General features: G+C 44.4%; 1 protein-coding gene across 1 annotated transcript; it reads left to right on the top strand.

Annotated features, from left to right (window-relative positions):
- The first annotated feature begins 5,158 nt into the window (after positions 1-5,158).
- Positions 5,159-20,220, top strand: rspo4 (R-spondin 4). The gene is made up of 5 exons (XM_061070025.1): positions 5,159-5,243; positions 11,248-11,436; positions 12,144-12,281; positions 14,740-14,934; positions 20,105-20,220. The coding sequence occupies exons 1-5, from the start codon at positions 5,159-5,161 to the stop codon at positions 20,218-20,220; spliced, it is 723 nt and encodes a 240-aa protein (XP_060926008.1).
- The last annotated feature ends 289 nt before the right edge of the window (positions 20,221-20,509 follow it).

Here is a 20,509-nt window from a genome sequence, read left to right on the forward strand (position 1 = left end):
TTGCGTTGCCGTTGCGTGACACTGAACAGCCCATAACTCACACATGCTCACACCCCCCCCGAGCATCTGTTGCACATTGGCCCCGGGCTCCACCCCAACCCCCACCCCCACCCCCGACATGTGCTTCTCCTGTCTCTCTTGGGCTGGGACGGGCCTTTTCCAATCACTGCTTCATCATCAGCTGTCCTTTGTTTCCTCTTCTTCAGACCTCAGACCGGCGGCCGCAGGGAAAGCAGATGAGAGGCTTTTCCTTTCTGCCGGTGTCACCAGGGCGTCTTTCATCAGAGCGAGCAACACCGCAGAGACAGTGCAGCGGATATGAGGGATGATTTTTGGGAGAAAGTGGACAAATTCATCTGCAGTTTGTCATGGTTAAGCGTTGCCTTGTGCCGCGTGTCGGGAATTCTCCAGAAGATTAGTTCCCGGTTGTGAACATTTGTGTAAACGAGTCGCAACGGGAACTCAGGAAGTCTGCAAATAATGTAATAATTATAATATCTTATCTGGTTGCTTAAGCTGTTATTGTTTCTTTCATCCTTTTCTTTTTCCCTTAGATTTAAATGATGTTGAATTAGTTAATTTTATTTTAGATTAAGCATTTTTGTTGTTTGCCGTCTTCGTTTGTAAATGACTTTGTGTTATTTTGCTTGATGTTTTGTTTTCTTGTTAGGGCCCGAGCACAGACATCAAAGGTGTCTGGTGAGACCCTTTTGAAATTGTAAGGATTATTATTATTATTATTATTATTATTATTATTATTATTATTATTATTATTATTATTATTATTATTATTATTATTATTATTATTATTATTATTCAGGCAAATGAATTGGCTTTTTGAGGGCTTTAACATGCTCAACTTCTTACCAAAATTTGCAGAAAGTTAGAAAGTGGTGAAAATTACGTATTCTGAAGGAATTTTCAATGGGCGTCGCAAAATGGCTCAACGGTGCCCCCCCGAGACCCCCCGAGACCCCCGGAAGGTGTTCCCATTGACCTATCTTCACAAAAATCGATATACAGGTGTATCATGACCAAACAAACAAAAAAGTCTCTGGGTGCAATTGGAAAAACACAACAGGAAGCCTGATATTTTGTATTTAGTGGCCATTTTGGCCATATTCCACATTTTTTCTTTGATACACTTGTACCAGGGTTTTCATCGGATCAACTTCAAATTGAGATGAGTGTCATCACAACAAGATGGAGATAAAAACTGACTGACGGATTTTTTTTAATCACACGGTGTGACCGTGGCGTGGCGTCAAAATTTTATTACACGCCATTAAAACACGATGTTCTGTAACGCGGACATACATGGACCATGAATCCTTTGATTTCAGTCTTCCTAGATCAAAGGAAACTTTATGTCTTGCAAAGGTCACGTCTCTTTCTCTCTCAGAACTGGTTATTTTTGTTTTTTCAGACAAAAAGCATGCAACGCTTCAAAATGGATGTGCTCGGGCCCACCCAGTGCTGCTTTGCAGCCCTAAAAATGTTATATTTTCATATATTTCTATATTTTTTAATTCCTCACACTTAATTATCTTTGATTCGTCATTGTGTTTTCTTTGTGTTTTCTAAATTGCTGTGGGGGGTTCTGTTGGGCGTTGTGATTTGTACTTTTTATTTGTGCTCTCTGTAAAGTTATACAAGATAAACACTCAACCAGCTCAAATCATTTTAACACAAAGCAAAACAAACTCATATATAAGCTACACAACCTGGATCCACCAAACGACCCAGACTCAGGATCTCTTCTCTTTGTTTCCAAACCTCCTGCAGAAGGTATTATTCATTTTCAGTTGGACGTCGTACACGGAGGTTTCCCTAAATGAGACGATGGAGAGACTACAGGCTCCGCCCTCCAACCCCCCCGCGACCACATCAGCCTCCGACTGTGTGTATCTGTGGAGTTAAGTGTGTGTTAACAACGTGTTTAGAGGCCGTCTGTCAGCAGCTGCTTTCGTCCGTGAGATAAACACAAAGTCCGGCTAATAGCAACTTTTTAAGAATCTGCTGCGGCCGGTTCTCCTGAGCCGAGTCGGAGTTGTTGACGTGGATTATTAAAAATCATATTTCCTTTAACGTGCAGCGTGCAAATAAAGCGCTGAGGGACTTGTGTGCAGCCGCTGGCGTTCAGATGGATTTGTGATTCACGGTTCTGAGCTTCTTCCGCTGATTATTGATCAAAACAGTTTCCACTCTGTTATTTACTCGATGCTAACGTCCCTGAAGCTTCCAGACAAACTTTTCTTGAACCACTTTTGTCTTTTTCGATGAGCTCGAGACCTTAGACTGATTGTGTTTTGGACACCGACTCCCTGAACTCTGCCTGCTTCACTCGGTTGTTTATGTTTTCTGATTTCTCTCCTTTATTAAAAACAATTTTTTTCCATTATCGAATGACATTCCTGTTTCATTCCTAGAAAAGTCCTGTGGCAGTGACGTAACTCTTATTTCTAATTAATGAAACGCTGTGCAATGACACAACAGTCTTCTACTGTGGAGCAGATAGAATGTGTTTTTTAGTTTGAATGTATTTATTCCTTAATATTTATCGTGTGACTTTAAGTCAAAACCTGAGGAACAGTGATTAATTTACACATTTGGATTTAAATGGAGCTTTTCTAATCAACCCTGAAGTGTCACATCCACACACATTGGTTCAGTCGATATGAAGATGTTTCTATCCAACAGCTTCCAGGAAATATGCTGTATTAAATTAAAACTGTGTCTCTGCTGGAACTAAAGAAAAAGTTAAAGGATCCTCATAAGATAGGTATTCACTATATTCACTCTGTGCTGCTGATGGCTTCACTTAAAATACAAATTAACAGGAGCATTGAACAGATGAATCCCAGTGGACGATGAAGGTATAAAACCGGAGGATTCACGCTACAATGAGGCCTTTTAAAACCAGTTCTATTTGGTTCATAGATGTGTTTAATAAGACGGGTGAAGCCGGGAGGATTTACCACTATTTAATATCAATAATGGATCAATTCAATAAATAAGAAAAGAATCAGGTTTCCACAGACAATTACGACTTGGGAGTTCCCCTCAGCCCTGCAGAGCATTTCAGCTTCCTCCAGCACTCTCATCAATATTTCTTCCAGCTGCAAGTGGCTGGTTGAGAACAAAGCAGAGCTCAAAGAAGAGTAACTCCATCCAGTGGCTGACACATGATTAATGGGTGTTAATGTTAAGAGTTTGTTCTGCTGCCACCAAGAGGCCAAATGTCAATTAATTATTCTTAGTAGCAAAAAATCAGTTACTAATTATAGCCATTTTTAAAATTTAAATTTAAGTAGACACGTCGGCCTGAGTTCAGCTTCGTGCTGGAACAAACCAGTTCTTACCTGCTGGGTTATCACCCGTCCAATGTTAAATGGAGAATAAAGAGTGAAATGAAATGTATGACTAAGAGTCGTCTGTATAACAGGGTCTTGCTCAAAGGCCAGAGGCAGAGAGAGAATCCATGGTTTGGATCTGTGACCTCCATGGGGCCACCCTGACGGCTGGGAAACCCTAAAGGTTGTGATTCGTCATGGGATAAGTTCTTCGAGGCTTCTGACTTGTATAAATATCATCAAACGATTTCAGAGGAAAGTATTTCTGGAAAAGTATCTCAGGCTTTTGGAAGCGTCCTCGGACTTAGAAGCATCGTGAGGAGATTTGGTTTTAAAACAAGTTCTGGAAGTCGAGAGCCTGAAAGGATCAGAAAGTCTGAGAACTTTGGTAAAAACTATAAAACTATAAAAGAGAACTCGAACATTTGATCTGCTCATGGAGGATACGTGGAAATGAGTCAGAATGGAGACACTGCACATTATAATAATATATTATAATTTTAAATAAAGAATCTGGACAAACAAGAGAAAAATAACTTTCAGCAAAGTGAACACAGGCTGTGGACTTTCACTTTTATATACATTATATATACTAATATATACAGGTCTGAAAGAAAAGAGCATTTCTATGTTTCATGTAACATTTTCTACATAAACATAAAAAGGTATTGTTGTAAATTAACATTTGGGACACATGTAGTTAGTTTTCTTACAATAAAACACCTTGTGTAACAGCACTGACAGATGTTAGACTTTGTCTCGACAGCACGAGGAGGATTTACGATTTGCCTTTTACCTGCGTGCACGTATTTGCCCAGAATCTTCATCTTTAACGTATGATTCACAAACTTCTCGTGCACCAAACACACAACAAGCTTCTAAATCATCTGCGAGGACACGGCAGGCGAACCATCCTGAGTCATGCTGCTCTCCAGCTGCTCCTCGGCCTCTCAGGGTGGTCAAATTAAAATTTACCCTCTGCCCATATTTAATAGGATTTTCAGAGAAAACAAAGCCACCCTGTTCAGGAGAAGAAGTAAACACCAGCGATGAAGAAATGAAGAGACGGAACAACAATAGATAGAGAGCGAGGAGGAGGAGGAGGAGGAGGAGGAGGAGGATGGAAATGTGGGATCACTTAGGCCTTGCTCGCCCCATGAAGGGTTAAAGATGGCTGCAGGATAAGTGGAGCTCGTTTATCGCAAATTTGACAGAGGCAGTTAAATGGAGAGTTTTCACTCCGTCAGTCTGGAGAAGCAGACGAGACTCTGCACTGTTCTCCACACCTCCAGCGCTCCTCTCTCTCTCACCTCCTCTCTCTCCTCCTCACTCTCTCCTCCTCCTCTTCCTCTGGTTTATGGAGCTGCCTTCTCATCTCAGCTCTAAATCTCCTGCGTGAATCACCTCAGAAGGAGAAGAGGATCTCTCCTCCTGTCGTCCCTCACCTCAGCACTCCTCTCTATCTCTCCTCTCTCTCCTCCTCTCTCTCTCCTCCTCGCTCTCCTCCTCACTCTCTCCTCCTCCTCTTCCTCTGGTTTATGACGCCTGCCTCCTCATCTCAGCTCTAAATCTCCTGCGTGAATCTCCTCAGAAGGAGAAGAGGATCTCTCCTCCTGTCGTCCTTCACCTCAGCACTCCTCGTCTTCATCGCTGCTCTGGGCCTGTGAGATTACCCCCCCCCACCCTTGTCCCCCTGCGTCCCCTTGTCCCCTCGCTGTGGATCTAAGTCTTCCCCCCCGACGCCCCTGGACTCCCCTCAGATGTCCGCGGCCTGGCGCTGAAGCGGGCGCTTGCCAGCAGCTCAGATGCATTTGCGACTCGTTGCCATGGTGATGTCGTTGCTGTGTGAGGTCATCAGGTCGGGGTCGGGGGTCGTGCAGAAGCAGAGTGGTGAGTTATATATTTTAAAACTTTGGACATGTGGATGGACTCTGTACATTATACACAATGACAACAGGCACAAATTGTTAATCGGAGTGAAATTAAAATTCTGAAACATCGACATTGTACGTTTGCTACGAGAGAGTTGAATTAATAAATAATACATAATAGTAATTAATGTTATTTCACTTTGAACCATTTAGATGAAAAAAAACTGTAAAATGTCTTTTACCATCATTCATCATTAAGCACTTGTTGTTTTTAATAAGAGCAGAGGTTTGTGCTTTTTATTAAATTGTTCTTTTAATTGTACATTTTTGATAATAAAAGTGTATAAACAGGCTACAATTATTTAAGTTATAAAATTAAATTATATTAAGTAAAAATATTGGATAGAATAACAGTATCAATATTAATGTATTTGAACGAACGCAGAACAATGAACAATTAATCTAGAGGAAGAGTTTCAGCGTCTTGATTTAACAATGAATAATCATTTCAATAAATAATATTAAAGAATCTTTTACAAAGTCCAGTGGCCTCCATGACCGTTGGACCACTTATTTTACATTTCTTATTTTACAACACATTTTCCTAACCCCCCTCCTCAGATCCAGATTTGTGGTTAACAAATCTTTATATAATAAAGTATTTCACAACGTCAGTATTCGATAAAGAAATATCAGAAAATAATAAGCAGGTGTTGCATTTAATAGAGATTAATTATAAAGATTGGAATTAGAATTTAAATCATAAAATAAAAATATTTAAAACTAGAAATCTGTCACTTTATACATTATATTTGTAATTTACAATAACACACACAATTTACAAATTCTTAGCTAAAATTTGTATTAAAATGAATGTTGACAACGAGACATTTTTCAGCAGCTTTGAGCTCGATAGCGTTTTAGTTCTGAAAGGTCAAACGCTGGTTGTGTCTTTTTCATTCATGTTGTTTTATTCGTCCCTCTTTAATAATCCCCCCCCCCCCCCCCTTGCAGCATCTGGACCTGGTTCATTTAGCTGTGAAATAAACACACGCAGCTGAAAAGGTTCAGAGCGGGAAAGCTGAACTGTAGAAGTCGTCGGGCCATTATCACGTCCATTAGTGCGAGTTGTGTTTTTATAAGATCACTGTAGATAATGTTCAGCACCTGCGACTGTTTAACTGGAGAATTCAGAGGGAGGGAGGGAGGGAGGGAGGGAGGGAGAAAAGCTGGGGTTTGTTTCCAGAGACAAATTCAAACGGTCGGATGTTTGGCTTCGGTTCCTCGAACGCAGGAGCTCAACACCTGCGTCTCCACAGATTCTCTAAAAGCTTCTTTGTGCCAATTAATAATCAATCGTCACTGGAGATTCAAGAGAGAGAATCCACGTCCGACATCGTGAGCAAACCTCAAGGTTCTGCAGTTCCAAATGTTGGGTACATTCACTTCAATGTCTCACTGGAGTGCAGCACGGTTATTTACATATTCTGCTCAATTTAACTCGATAGTTTTAATAAGTCTTATTACTTGAAGATCTTTATTTATGTGCTCTGATGTTCAGAAACACTTTCCTCAAACTGTCCTTCCTCTTCCTCTCGCTAACATGTTTGCATCTTGGCAATATTTTACACTGTGAATGAGGTAAACAGGTAAATCAAGGATGTGTATTGACTTTAGTATCCAGAGGTGGCGCTAGTGTCGACATTTACAGCCCGAGCAACACACGGCTGGTAGCGTACAACTGTTAACATATGTTGTATAAGTTGTTATCTGTTTGAATGCATTGGTTTCGGATCGTTACTGTTTCCAGATGTATTGGAAAGTGGAAGAGAAAATTGTGTTAGAACATCTGTACAATCAACAGTCAATGAAAAGAGTTTCACTAGTGAGTAGATCAACAAGTTTATGTGACTGATTATTGTTCATCTGATGAGAAAAACACGACAGAGACACATTTGATCTCGTTGTGTTGCTCCATTTTTAGGATCATGGTTTTTCGGTCGTTTTGCATAATTGTGTTAATAATTGACAAGAAAGATGAGAGTTGGTTGTTTCCCGACATCTGTCAGAGCTGCACCAGGAACCTCGGGTTTGTCTCTGCAGCCTGACGCTGTCTCGGTGCAGCTGCACAGGATCCTCAGCTCAGCTCAGCTCAGCTCAGCTCAGCTCTGCAGAGTGAATATGAAGATGTAACACAAACTCGACAAATCACGTTGTGTGAAATGCGTCAAATGGAAGAAAGTCTCCAACGCAGCTGCTCTCAATTGTCTGGACATGCACACGTGTGTAATTAGGAGCCGCACATCTTGTGTTGTTTTATCACATCACCCCCACCTGGCACATTTTTCTAGTTAATGTATACATTATGGTGCATTGTGGGTATTTTGGCTCCATCTACAGAAGTGGCTGCTGTGTGTTACTGGAAAATCCACCTTAAAACCGAATTCCTTCAATGAATGGACAACTGATTTAAATTACAGAAACATGGAGGGGCCACTACGTGGATTCATGAACACGCTACGATCTGCGAAGCCACAAGATCTCAACCCAATTTAATACCTTATTGCCTGAATTAATTTCCAATTATAAAAAAAAAAAAAATTGTGTTTTTGGCTGTCATACAGATGCTAAATTAAGTGGAGATTGTTAATTTCAATATAGCATATACAATAGATATAACTTTAGGTATGAGACAAATTAGCGACATTAGGCAAAATGGGGCATAACCTTAATTTAACAAATTTTCCAGTCTCTGGTATGTAGATTATTATACTGATGCTGCTTTTGCTTGAAATTGAATAACAACATATGTTTCTGTACAATCATTGCTGCTCCATCATCACAGTATTTCAAATACAGCTTAATATCTCAAAATGACTTTGCTGCACAGTACCAAGGGTGCTAGTATGTGTTTTCCACTCCTAACACTAGATGGCGGCAGAGTACTTAAGACCGGAATGGGGTTTGAGGCGAATTCGGGACATTCCTCTACAAGGTATTAAAACCTAGGGACATTTAAAAAGCTCTCAATCTCCATCATCCAAGCACCAATTTCTGAGCTGATCCGAAATCGTCTGAGAACAAATGAGCGTCTATGTAGAGGCAACGGCCAATAAGCTATTATCTTGTGAATCGACACAGGGTCCACGAATCCCTCCTCCGTTCTCTGAACAACGTTTACAGTCCGACAAGTTTCTCTTATCACAAGAGTTCAAACATGAAATGTGGAAATATCTTCCGTAAGAAAGTTCTAACATCGTCTAGTTGAGTCCAAACAGACCCAGCATCGAACTTTTAGAGCATTTTCGGGCGTTCAAGGTTAGGACTGAAGTTTAAGGTGATTGTCTTTGTTGCATTGTTTACATTCAATCAGGTCAGTTGGGATTTTCGCACTAAAGTATTTTGTTCGTACGTCCTGTTGTCTCTAGCTACGTGAGACCTTTGATTGACGTTACTTCTCGACATGTCGTCAGAAACAGTTTAAACTTTGTATTTCTGACGCAGTGGAGAGAATCTCTTTTTCTGAGCAGCATTGAGCTTCCCACACAGTAAGATTCACTTTTCGTCCGCTGTCTTCTCCACAGCAGCAGCTCAGCGTAGATTCAGTTTTAAGGTGGAAGTCCCGTCCTCGCTCCAGCATGTTTCGCAGAGATCCCAGCAGAGCTCGCTCCACCTGGTGCTTGTTAAAAACCCAGTGCGATCCCATGCAAGGTCAGAGGTCACAGTTTTTACGCTACCTAAACCTGCCGCTCCTCTGACAGTCCCGTAAGCCTTCAGATCGATAGCACATGTGCAGAGAACTGTTTCTCAGACAATGGGTCGGGGCCTCAGAGTGAGAAGTGAGATCCCACAGCTCGGGGGAAATGGGTCCCTGGGTTCTTCTGAGGAAATCTGCTGGTTTCTTCTCTTCACTGACCTCTTCTTCACTTCCTCTTTATCTCTCAAGTCTCTCTTCTTGATTATTAGAAACTCTGTTCAACTCATACTGAGCCGAAATCATCGGAGTACAGTCGCTGAGCATGCTGAGGTGCTGCAGATGCAAAGTGCTAATTGAAAATCATCAGTCTTTATGTTGATCAGGCTCCTTGATTTGTTTTCCCGTGGTTTTGCTTGGTCGTCGTGTTTTCACGCTTCTTGACTTCCCCGGACAGACCCGTTCCTCCGGCAGCGTGACGGTGAACACACGGCCATGACCTCCGTGTGTTCAACGTCAACAACACGTCTGAGAAGCTTCCAGCGGCGTGACCCCAGAACACACGTGTGTCAGCTCCTTTACAGTTTACATTTCTCAACTCAATATGTCATCATTGGCTGACAGGTCCGGACCCAGTTCAAAGAAGCAGAAGGAGAGGCGCTGCTTGTTTTTGCCAGAACTCGGACGACCAATCCGGTCCAATCGGCTGCAGCTCTCGCTTTCCCATCACCTCCCTCCCATCGGTCGGTGTCACGTTTAGATCCGTGTGATGAAGATCTAGATTTAATATCCGTCTATCGGTGGTACCGGACTCGTTCAGCTGCCGTTGAACTGGAGGTTCAAGGGCTTTTTTAAAAGCAGCTGAGTTCTGCTTCTGCGTTATAAACGAACTCACCTCATGTTCTCTCTCTGCAGTGCATCAATTAACTGGTTCATTTACCTGTGACCTTTATTCTATCAATGACAAGGAAAGTCTGTACGTCTGTGAATCCCTTTGTCCTCAGAGACTTGGAAACACTTCCTGAGACAGAAGGAGTGAATCTGCCGAACAGGAGACGACTCAGATGAGCAACAGATTCTCACAGATTGGTTTAGTGAGAATAGCAGCAGAGCTCAAACCTCTGGCCGGGAGCTCGTCTCCCAACGAGGAACAAAGACATGAAAGAAACATCTTAAATCCTGCTCTCTGTCCCAATATGAGCCAACATTTAATCACAGCAGCAGAAAATAGACCACACCCCCCATGGTAAGCTAATTTAAAGTCCACTCTATTGATGATGACTCATTGTCTCAACTGTCATTTCACTTTTTTCCCTGCAGCCTCAGACATTGAAATATTAGGTTCTGTCTCTGGATCCTCATCAGCTTCAATTTCGAAATCTCCTCTCTCTTCCTCGAACAAACAACAAACCCGAACTTTAATTAAGTTAATGAGCAGTTGGAATTCAAGGCTTCCTGTGGAGTGGGTCCTTTTCTCTCTAGGATCTGAAACACGGTGCCCGCTCTGTGCAGTTGCATGTACTCGCCTGCAGGTGGTTGTGTCAATCAGCCGAAGTCGGGGGGGGGGGGGCGGCTGACGGACAAACTGACCGTGAGAGGTTTTTTATCGTTCACCCAACTTGTTACTGGAAAGTTCAGCATCGATCTGTGATGTTCGATCTCTATTGAAACCTTTTCTGATTCATTCTGCTCGTTAGTGAGTCCGTGATGAACCTGGTGAACCGCTGCCTCATTAGCTACTATTTATTTTCTGCCTTTCCCAGAATGTCTTAAACTTTATGGGCTGTCGGGGGGGAGCAGCAGTAAAGTTTGGAACAAGCAGTAACGTGTATGTGTATACAGCGAGTATATATGTATTTATATATATGTAACATGAGCTTTAAATCAAAGTTTCTTCTTTTACCTGAGCAAATTTGTTGAAGTAAATAGTTTTGCTACTTAGCTCCAGTTCCAGTTCCTTTTCTTTCATGTGCATGTTTTAATATAAGAACATTTAAATCTTTGACATCAGTTCTCATCAGAAGAAGTAATGAACAGTACATGAGCTTCATGAACTGTGACCTTTAATGACCTCTACTGTCGATCTGGTTCCCTCAGAGGCCGACAGTCGCACACTTTGAGGAGCAGACGATTGTTTAGACTCACAAACACTCAGTGTGTTTAGTGTCTCCTCCTCTGCAGATTTAGTTACTCCTTCCATCCCTCTCTCCATCGTTCCATCCTTCTCTCCATCCCTCTCTCCGTCGTTCCATCCTTCTCTCCACGTACTGCAAGAGAAAGTCAAAGTGACCCTTGTCACCACATTCCTAATCCGCGGTGTGTCCTGCAGCTCCCAGAGAAACATCGGACGACTGTCGGAGCTGTCTGGAGTGTTCCCGTGACAACGGCTGCGTGCGTTGCCCCGAGCGACTCTTCCTGTTCCTGCAGCGGGACGGGATGTCTCACCACGGGACCTGTGTCCACGCCTGCCCAGCTGGACACTACGGACAGAGAGGGAAGGACATCAACCGCTGCACCAGTACGTTCTCACACAGGTCGTTCCACAGATCGGACTCTTTGAGACTCGAGGTCCCGCCCCCTGCAAGTGCTCGACCAATAGCAAGCCGGTTTCAGCCGTCAATCATTGAACATGAGCCGTTGATCATACATCAGTCTAATCTGTATAACAGGACCATCTTTGAGAAATATATATTTAGAGAAATTACTTTTAACAATCTGTTCTTTTTTCTTGCTCAAATCAAATCTTAACCTGAAATCTTATTGATATAAACATGGAATCAGAATCAGAAGCAGAAGCAGAATCAGAAGGTATTTATTGCCAGTTAGGTTTACACCTACATGGAATTTGCTCTGGTTATTGGTGCATACAATGAACACAGAAACATAAAAACACAATAAATACACCAAACATAAGCAAAACAAAATAAAACAATATATATTTACTCCCTGTTTACTTCTTATTTAATCACTTTTTCTAATATTTATACAAAGTAACATTTATTTAGACATAAACATATCTATATAAAAATATATATATAAAGATAAAAGATATAAAAGTGAAATGCAAAATGCAACATGCAAAACAGTGAACTGTGTCAAATTGCAATATGCAATGTAATGCAGTATAATATAACATGTGTAATATAATAAAATCTCCAGAGTGACAGCTGACGATCAAGACTCAGATTTATGATGTTTAATATTTGTTTCTCTCCCTCCTCCCAGAATGCCGCTCTCTGGACTGCGAGCACTGTTTCAGCCGGGACTTCTGCACCAAGTGTAAATCCGGCTTCCTGCTGCACAAAGGAAAGTGTCTGACGAGCTGCCCCAAGGAAACGTTCGCCCACCAAACCGACTGCGTAGGTGAGTCGGACACGTCACGGCCGACCACCGGAGGACACAGAGTCGAGAGAATCCCCCCCGACAAGCTGCAGCAGCTCAGAACGTGTGGAAGCTTCTCCTCGAAAATATTATCTAAAGGGCGTATTCCTGTCCTGCCACAGTTTCATAAATAACCAATAGATGTTCTGCTCCATTCCCGCATCGTGTGGCTCAGTGCAAAGCAGCCTTTCACCCAGAAAGTTGTTGTCATCCATGCAGATGACGTGAAAGCAACGTTCTGGATCTGCATGGACATGTTAAGGGGTTGTTTCCTGACCCATGTCGCATCCCTACAAATTGAACTGTAAACCATTTTGCTTAATCCTGCAAACTATGACAAAAACCAAAGTGGAGATAATCTTTTTAAAGTACAGTTTTCTGTCAATGAAACTGTGCTTATTGTCGTTATGCCGATCAGAGGCACATCCATCGCTCTGTATAACAGAAGAAGCAACGGAAACCAGAGCAGATTCCTTCTCTCATGACGAGGAAACTGGGCAGAAACGACCGACACAGCAAGACACACAGATAATAAGAATGATCTTGTCTCCTGGAGCACGAACAACCCGGTTCCTTGTGAAATGCCGCTCTCCACACACCTCAGGAAACCAGGTGTTTGTACACCATCGCCCAACCCACAATTCACTGCCTAACACCTGTGTGACCTTTCGTGACTCGTGTCCCGTCTTAATGGTCGTGTCAGGTTCCCGTCTGCCAGGAGGAGAAAGCCCGTTGACCTCAGGCAGCATTAAAACTCTGTGAGCTTCAGGGGAGAACGAGTTTAATGAGCTGCAGACCTGCTGCTTTTATCTGCGTGTTCACGTCTCCGCTGGGTTTCATGTGGAAGTCCAGGGTCCCACTCGGTTGGTGTCGGAGGATTTTTCTTTGCTTCACATCGAGCTGCAGTTTTCTTTGGGGGGTGAAATAATGGCTGTTGATCGATCGCACCTGTTTGAGGAAACTCGGTCCAGGACAGACGATGAAAGAAGAGACGCAACCTTGAAGTAATTCAGTCATTTCAGATGTTGGCTCTGGAGGAAGTGGTTTTATCCAAGTTTAAAGCGTTTGTAGCTCAAACGCTGATGATGGGTTTCTGGCGTTTATTCTTTATTTATGTTAAATGTGTGTGACAGCGGTTGGATGTCAAGGTTAAAAAGAAACACAAAATAAACTCTACGCACATCTAAGCTCCAAATTCTGACTTGAAATATTGAAAGGTTTCTTCTGAGAACTGTAAAGAACGTATCTCTCTCTTTCTATTTATCTTCCAGGTAAATCTTTTCAGATACGGAGCCGAACTCTCAGTGAAACACATCGATCTTCACATGTGGTTGTGTATCAAGTCGAAGGCAGTGAGATCTATGGTTGAGCTCCTCTGTAGGTGTAGATCTAGCGGCCCCGGTTGTTTCTGATTCTCTTCTGCTTCACGGTGACGTTGAGGAGTTCCACATCCGACCGGTGCTGCAAACCTCCAGCAAAATGTATTTCATTCGAGCTCCGACCACGATAATGATGATTATCTAAGGATGATTTTCTGATCTTGGCCGAAAGCCGCTGGTTTTTCCTTTGTGGAAAATGTTGCAGTGGCTGATTTCTCTGTGGGTGACATCACTCATCAGCAACCAGCCGGCGTAATGTCCCGTACGGTTCTTCAGCTGACAGGCAGATGGAACCCGGACAGCCTGGTCGCCGCGGGTCTGAAGGAAAATAATTTGTCTCAATAGAGTCTGGGCTGTAATTTATTGTTTTCTTCATTTCTCTGAACTTTGTATCCCTGCAGGGAAAAGCACATCAGGCCAGATCCTTACTTTCAATTAAGAGAAAACTTTCTCCAGTTAAAGTTCAGAGTCTGAACACTTTCCACCAGAAAAGGGTCAGGACCAGGGTATTGTTTGATTTTTACTGGTTTATACCGGTGCTAGATGATACTTTTAAAACAGTTGTGGTTTCTAAAAGGTGTTAGAACCCAGGTCCGGGACCCCCAAGCTGCCGGCCCATGGGCTCGACTTGGGGGCACACACGATGTCGAGTGTCACTCGTTGGAACCAGATTTAAAACAACCAATAACCTTGTGAGCCAGGGACAAAAAATCACAAACTCAGTGCAGATTAGGTTAATATATCGAGCTCAGGTCGGGATTGGACCCAAAGAAACACAGGAATTGCACCGAAATCTAAATTGGGATTCGATCCAGTTTACATTGGCCGTGTAGGAAGCGCTGACTTGATCCAGATTCTGATCCACAACTCTCATCTGGACCTGAAAGTGCTCGAGGCCTTTTCCTCTTTCCCGATATCATCGTCTTCTTCATCCTCAGGAACCTTAATGCTCCCTAATGGATTCAGAACATGTGAAAGGGATTAAAGCGTTTATGCTCTTTAAAAAATTTGGTTTTGTCAGATAAAGTAAATGTGGGTCTGTTGTGTGTTTTCTCTCTTAGACAACTGTCTCTTTGCTCCGCTGGGAGACTGGAGCGAGTGGAGCGTCTGCCTCCGGGATGGCGCCCCCTGTGGCTTCAGGTGGGGCAGGCAGACCAGGACTCGGGGGGGCAGGACGCCGGAGGAGAACGCCGCTCTGCTCTGTCCGTCGCACAACGAGACACAAAGGTGCAGGATGAAGAAAAAGTGTCCCACAGGTGAGAAGGGGGGGGACGGACGGGTTCAAAAGATTCAACAGCTGCTATTTATCATTTCAAAATGGAAGCTTCGGCAGAAACCAGTTCTAATCAGTTCAGTCTGATACAACCGATCATCTAGTTGATTTATTCTTTATTGTGTTGGACGGCCGACATCTGTGGATTCCCTGCGTGGTTGTGTCTCGTGTTGTGAGCTGGTCGGATACACGTGTGTATTTTATAATGCCAAGCACGAGAGAGAATGGATCATATAAAAAAAAAACAAAAAAAAAAACATGCCCCACTTCCAGTTGTGGGCGGAAGTTTCCACCGTCCAGTAACATCAGAGGAGAGAGTTTTCAAAAGTCCAGGATTATTGGTGATAAGTGAGAAAAATCATGTAACCAAACTTCAGAAGGACTTTTAATTAAATCTAAAATCATAGATATCATGATATCAGCTGAGCTCCACCAGGAATACAGAGACTGGAGGAGACTGAGGAAGAGGAGGAAGATGAGGGTCACAGCGAATCACTGAGAGGACGACAGATTTAAAGTTTGACAGCAGCAACACGATTGGCTGATCGAGCTCAAGGTCAAATCTGATTGGATCTCCGTAAAATTGACCATTTGAAAAGATGCATCAACATCCCGAGCGGTCGCTGAGGTCATCAGAGGACACACACCTCAAGCGTTTTTATGATGCTGTTTAATTTGATCCTAAACAAACGTCTCCACTCCCATCAAGACTTTGTCCTGAGATCTGAAGATGATGAAGAGCTCACCCTCGTCCTCCTCTCTCCGCTGAAAGGGAGGACTTGCATTTCTTTGTGTTGGCGGCTCCGGGGCTGAGATATCATCTTAAGCCATCGCACCTCCTGAGCTTCACCTCGAGGTGGAAGCGTTTCACGTTACCTCCGTCCAAGGACATCCAGCCTCAAGGATTTTAGTTTAACTCGCAGAAATAGGCCGAGTCGTGTCAGGGGCGTAATTCTCATCATGTGTTCTGTGTGTTTCTCGACCTGAAAATAGACTCTGAGCTCCGTTGTGGAGATGCTGATTTCAGTCCCTTATTTTTAGAATTTGCTTCGTCAGCAGTTTGTGTCTGGATCTTGTTTTTTAACTCTGCGTTAAATTAATGATGAACTTCTTTGCGAATTTAAACCCTAAATTGGCGGCGATTTCTGCTCCTCCACTAAAACCCAGTCGTTGTTTATTGTTCCATTTCGTTCCACTTTGCACAAACAGCGGGAGAAGCTGATAAAAGAATTTGAACGTGCAGAGGAATGTACGCAGACGTGTTCTATTTCACTTTTTCCAAAGTGGCGAGAAAGCCAAACGGTAATTTCTCTTTAGAGCTCCGCAAATATTGTGTGTGTGCGCTTGTGTGCTTGTGTGTGTGTGTGTGTGTGTGTGCATGCCTGTGTGTTTTCCACAATGGAAGCCATGTCATTTGAAGTAATCATCATTATCATTGTCAGATCGTATGTCCGGTGGCATTAGCGCAGGAAGAAATCCGATCCAGCGGAGTCTGGCGCTGGGATCAGACCCGTGAACCTAATCGCACACATGTGGGATGAAAGGCTGCTGTGGCATCTCCTTGACATTCCTCCGTTGGTCCCGATTAGACGACTCTGCCCGGGTGTCGTCTCATTGTTTTCAGATGACGAGTCTTATCTCTCATTCACTCTCTTTTCTCTCACTTGTCCCATGAGAGCGAAAACCCGGCCGAGGGTTCGTCGCCCGATTTCCAGAACAATTTGGCGTTTTCAGAGCTCAGCCGTTATCTTATCAGAGATGTTTCATGAGCGGGGGGGCCCAGCGGTCACAGGTTCAAGTCCCAGGGTTGGGAGGTGGTGGAGTTTCAGGTGGTGCTGCCCCGGTTCCCTGCAGAAACTCTATGGCTCTGGTTAGACGTGCTCAGTGTTAGCACATCTTCATTCAGTTTGTCAGCGTGCTAACATCGGGGGGGGGTCGTAAAGCAAAGTACAGTTACAAAGAACAAAGAACAGTTCAGAGGTCAGAGGTCACCGAGGGGATCACCATTCATCCCCCAGAGAGAGACTCGCGTTTCTGCAGAAAAATCTCATGGCAATAAATGTGATGGACGAGCTGTTTGTCTGCAGATGTTCACCTCGGGGGGGCAGTAGAGGGACAGTGGACAGATCACAGAGGTCGTTAGGACACATCGCCATGGGAACCGTTAACGTCTGGACAGGAAGATCACAGCGAGGGAGACATTCAAATCTGAGCTGAAGACAGATTTGTCCCCATAGACTGGAGGAGAGACTTGAGAGGACATGAGGAGACTTGAGGAGACATGAGGGGACGTGAAGAGACATGAGGAGACGTGAGGAGACTTGAGGAGACATGAGGACACGTGAAGAGACATTAGGAGACGTGAAGAGACGTGAAGAGACATGAAGAGACATGAGGAGACGTGAGGAGACTTAAGGAGACATGAGGAGACATGAGGGGACGTGAGGAGACATGAGGAGACATGAGGGGACGTGAGGAGACATGAAGAGACATGAGGAGACTTGAGGAGACTTGAGGAGACATGAGGAGACGTGAGGAGACTTGAGGAGACATGAGGAGACGTGAGGAGACATGAGGGGACGTGAGGAGACATGAAGAGACATGAGGAGACGTGAGGAGACTTGAGGAGACATGAGGAGACGTGAAGAGACATTAGGAGACATGAGGAGACTTGAGGAGATATGAGGAGATATGAGGAGACTTGAGGAGACATGAGGAGACGTGAGGAGACATGAGGGGACGTGAGGAGACATGAAGAGACATGAGGAGACGTGAGGAGACTTGAGGAGACATGAGGAGACGTGAAGAGACATTATGAGACATGAGGAGACTTGAGGAGACATGAGGGGACGTGAGGAGACATGAAGAGACATGAGGAGATGTGAGGAGACTTGAGGAGACATGAGGAGACATGAGGGGACGTGAGGAGACATGAGGGGACGTGAGGAGACATGAAGAGACATGAGGAGACGTGAGGAGACTTGAGGAGACATGAGGAGACTTGAGGAGACTTGAGGAGACATGAGGAGACGTGAGGAGACATGAGGGGACGTGAGGAGACATGAAGAGACATGAGGAGACATGAGGAGACTTGAGGAGACATGAGGAGACGTGAAGAGACATTAGGAGACATGAGGAGACTTGAGGAGACATGAGGAGACTTCAGGAGACTTGAAGAGACTTCAGGAGATATGAGGAGACATGAGGGGACATGAGGAGACCTGAGGGGACGTGAGGAGACATGAAGAGACTTGAGGAGACGTGAGGAGACGTGAGGAGACACAAGGAGACATGAGGAGACGTGAAGAGACATGAGGAGACATGATGGGACATGAGGAGACATGAGGAGACATGAGGAGACATGAGGAGACATGATGGGACATGAGGGGACATGAGGAGACATGAGGAGACATGATGGGACATGAGGGGACATGAGGAGACATGATGGGACGTGAGGAGACATGAGGAGACATGAGGAGACATGAGGAGACATGATGGAACATGAGGAGACATGATGGGACATGAGGGGACATGAGGAGACATGATGGGACAGGTGAGCAGGATCACAGAAAACACCAGATCGGAGCCTGGAGGCATCGATCAGGATTTGGTTGTTCAGCATTTCCCCTTTTAGCTCTTTGTTTTTGTTTCTGTGGAGGTGGAGGAGACCAAACCTGGAGCTAAGAGGGACTGAGATGGATCAGGAGACACTGGCATCACTCTGCTGAGGAGGTGTCTTGTGTGAACTGGATGAATGAAAAGGGCAGAAATCGACCAAATTATGAATCAAAGCAGCTTTAAAAAAATCGTTTCATTTCAAGCGTTTCCTACACGTGTGCATTCGAACAGAAAGAATACGACTAATATGAAATCAGAAGAGAATAATGTTCGGTTCTTAAGGAGACATCTAGAGACTTGAGGAGACATGAGGAGACGTGAGGAGACATGAGGAGAGATGAGGAGACATGAGGAGACATGAGGAGACGTGAGGAGACGTGAGGGGACATGAGGGGACGTGAGGAGACATGAAGAGACATGAGGAGACGTGAGGAGACATGAGGGGACATGAGGGGACGTGAGGAGACATGAAGAGACATGAGGGGACGTGAGGAGACATGAAGAGACATGAGGAGACTTGAGGAGACATGAGGAGACATGATGGGACATGAGGAGACATGAGGAGACATGAGGAGACATGAGGAGACATGAGGAGACATGATGGGACATGAGGGGACATGAGGAGACGTGAGGAGACATGAGGGGACGTGAGGAGACATGAAGAGACATGAGGAGACGTGAGGAGACGTGAGGGGACATGAGGGGACGTGAGGAGACATGAAGAGACATGAGGAGACGTGAGGAGACGTGAGGGGACATGAGGAGACATGAGGAGACGTGAGGGGACATGAGGGGACATGAGGAGACGTGAGGGGACATGAGGAGACATGAGGAGACATGAGGAGACATGAGGAGACTTGAGGAGACATAATGGGACATGAGGGGACATGAGGGGACGTGAGGAGACATGAAGAGACATGAGGAGACGTGAGGAGACGTGAGGGGACATGAGGAGACATGAGGAGACGTGAGGGGACATGAGGGGACATGAGGAGACGTGAGGGGACATGAGGAGACATGAGGAGACATGAGGAGACATGAGGAGACATGAGGAGACTTGAGGAGACATAATGGGACATGAGGGGACATGAGGAGACGTGAGGGGACATGAGGGGACATGAGGGGACATGAGGGGACGTGAGGAGGTGTCTTGTGTGAACTGGATGAATGAAAAGGGCAGAAATCGACCAAATTATGAATCAAAGCAGCTTTAAAAAAAATCGTTTCATTTCAAGCGTTTCCTACACGTGTGCATTCGAACAGAAAGAATACGACTAATATAAAATCAGAAGAGAATAATGTTCGGTACCAAACGTTTCCCGAGACACTGATGGGATCATTAACAAAGCAGACAAACACCAGATCGGAGCCTGGAGGCATCGATCAGCATTTCACCTTTACTGCAGTTTGAAAACCAGGGTTTGGTCTCGTCCACGTGTGGCTGCTTCCCCCGGTCTCGTCTTCGGCTCCTCCACTTGTCCCACGCGGCAGCAGACACATGCTTGGTGTTAGTGTGAACGCTTATTAAGTTGTAGTTTACGGCGGTGATAATCAGAACGGACTGATTCACTCGGCTCCCGGCCGCGGCGCCGCAGCTCTCACTCAGGACGCCATGCGTTTCCTCGGCTATAAAAGAGAGGAGGCTGCATAGCTGGTGTTTTACGACTCGGAGCAACACTCACGCAAACAGGAGGAGAAGAGTTCAGCAGCATCTGTCTCACATCTATATTACACTCTGTCAAATAATCCATCCTTCATTATTACTCCATTAGTGCAGCAGGGGATTGTTTTAAAAACTCTGCTGAGTAGAAATGACACAAGTCACAACAGGAATCCAAATTTCCCTTAAAGCCTCTGGAAGCTGCTCATTCCTCTCGGGAGGAGAATCCTGCTCCGGCCGAGCGTCAGCGTCTAATGAAGTAAATGAAATAATAAAAAGT

Source organism: Limanda limanda, chromosome 4, assembly GCF_963576545.1.
Source record: "Limanda limanda chromosome 4, fLimLim1.1, whole genome shotgun sequence".
Classification (NCBI taxonomy): Eukaryota; Metazoa; Chordata; class Actinopteri; order Pleuronectiformes; family Pleuronectidae; genus Limanda; species Limanda limanda.

Excerpts from the sequence above, each read along its gene's own strand:
- rspo4 (XM_061070025.1), top strand. The coding sequence starts at position 5,159 with ATGCATTTGCGACTCGTTGCCATGGTGATGTCGTTGCTGTGTGAGGTC. Across the intron at positions 11,437-12,143 it reads GGACATCAACCGCTGCACCA|AATGCCGCTCTCTGGACTGC; the intron begins GTACGTTCTCAC and ends CCCTCCTCCCAG. Across the intron at positions 12,282-14,739 it reads CCACCAAACCGACTGCGTAG|ACAACTGTCTCTTTGCTCCG; the intron begins GTGAGTCGGACA and ends TTTCTCTCTTAG.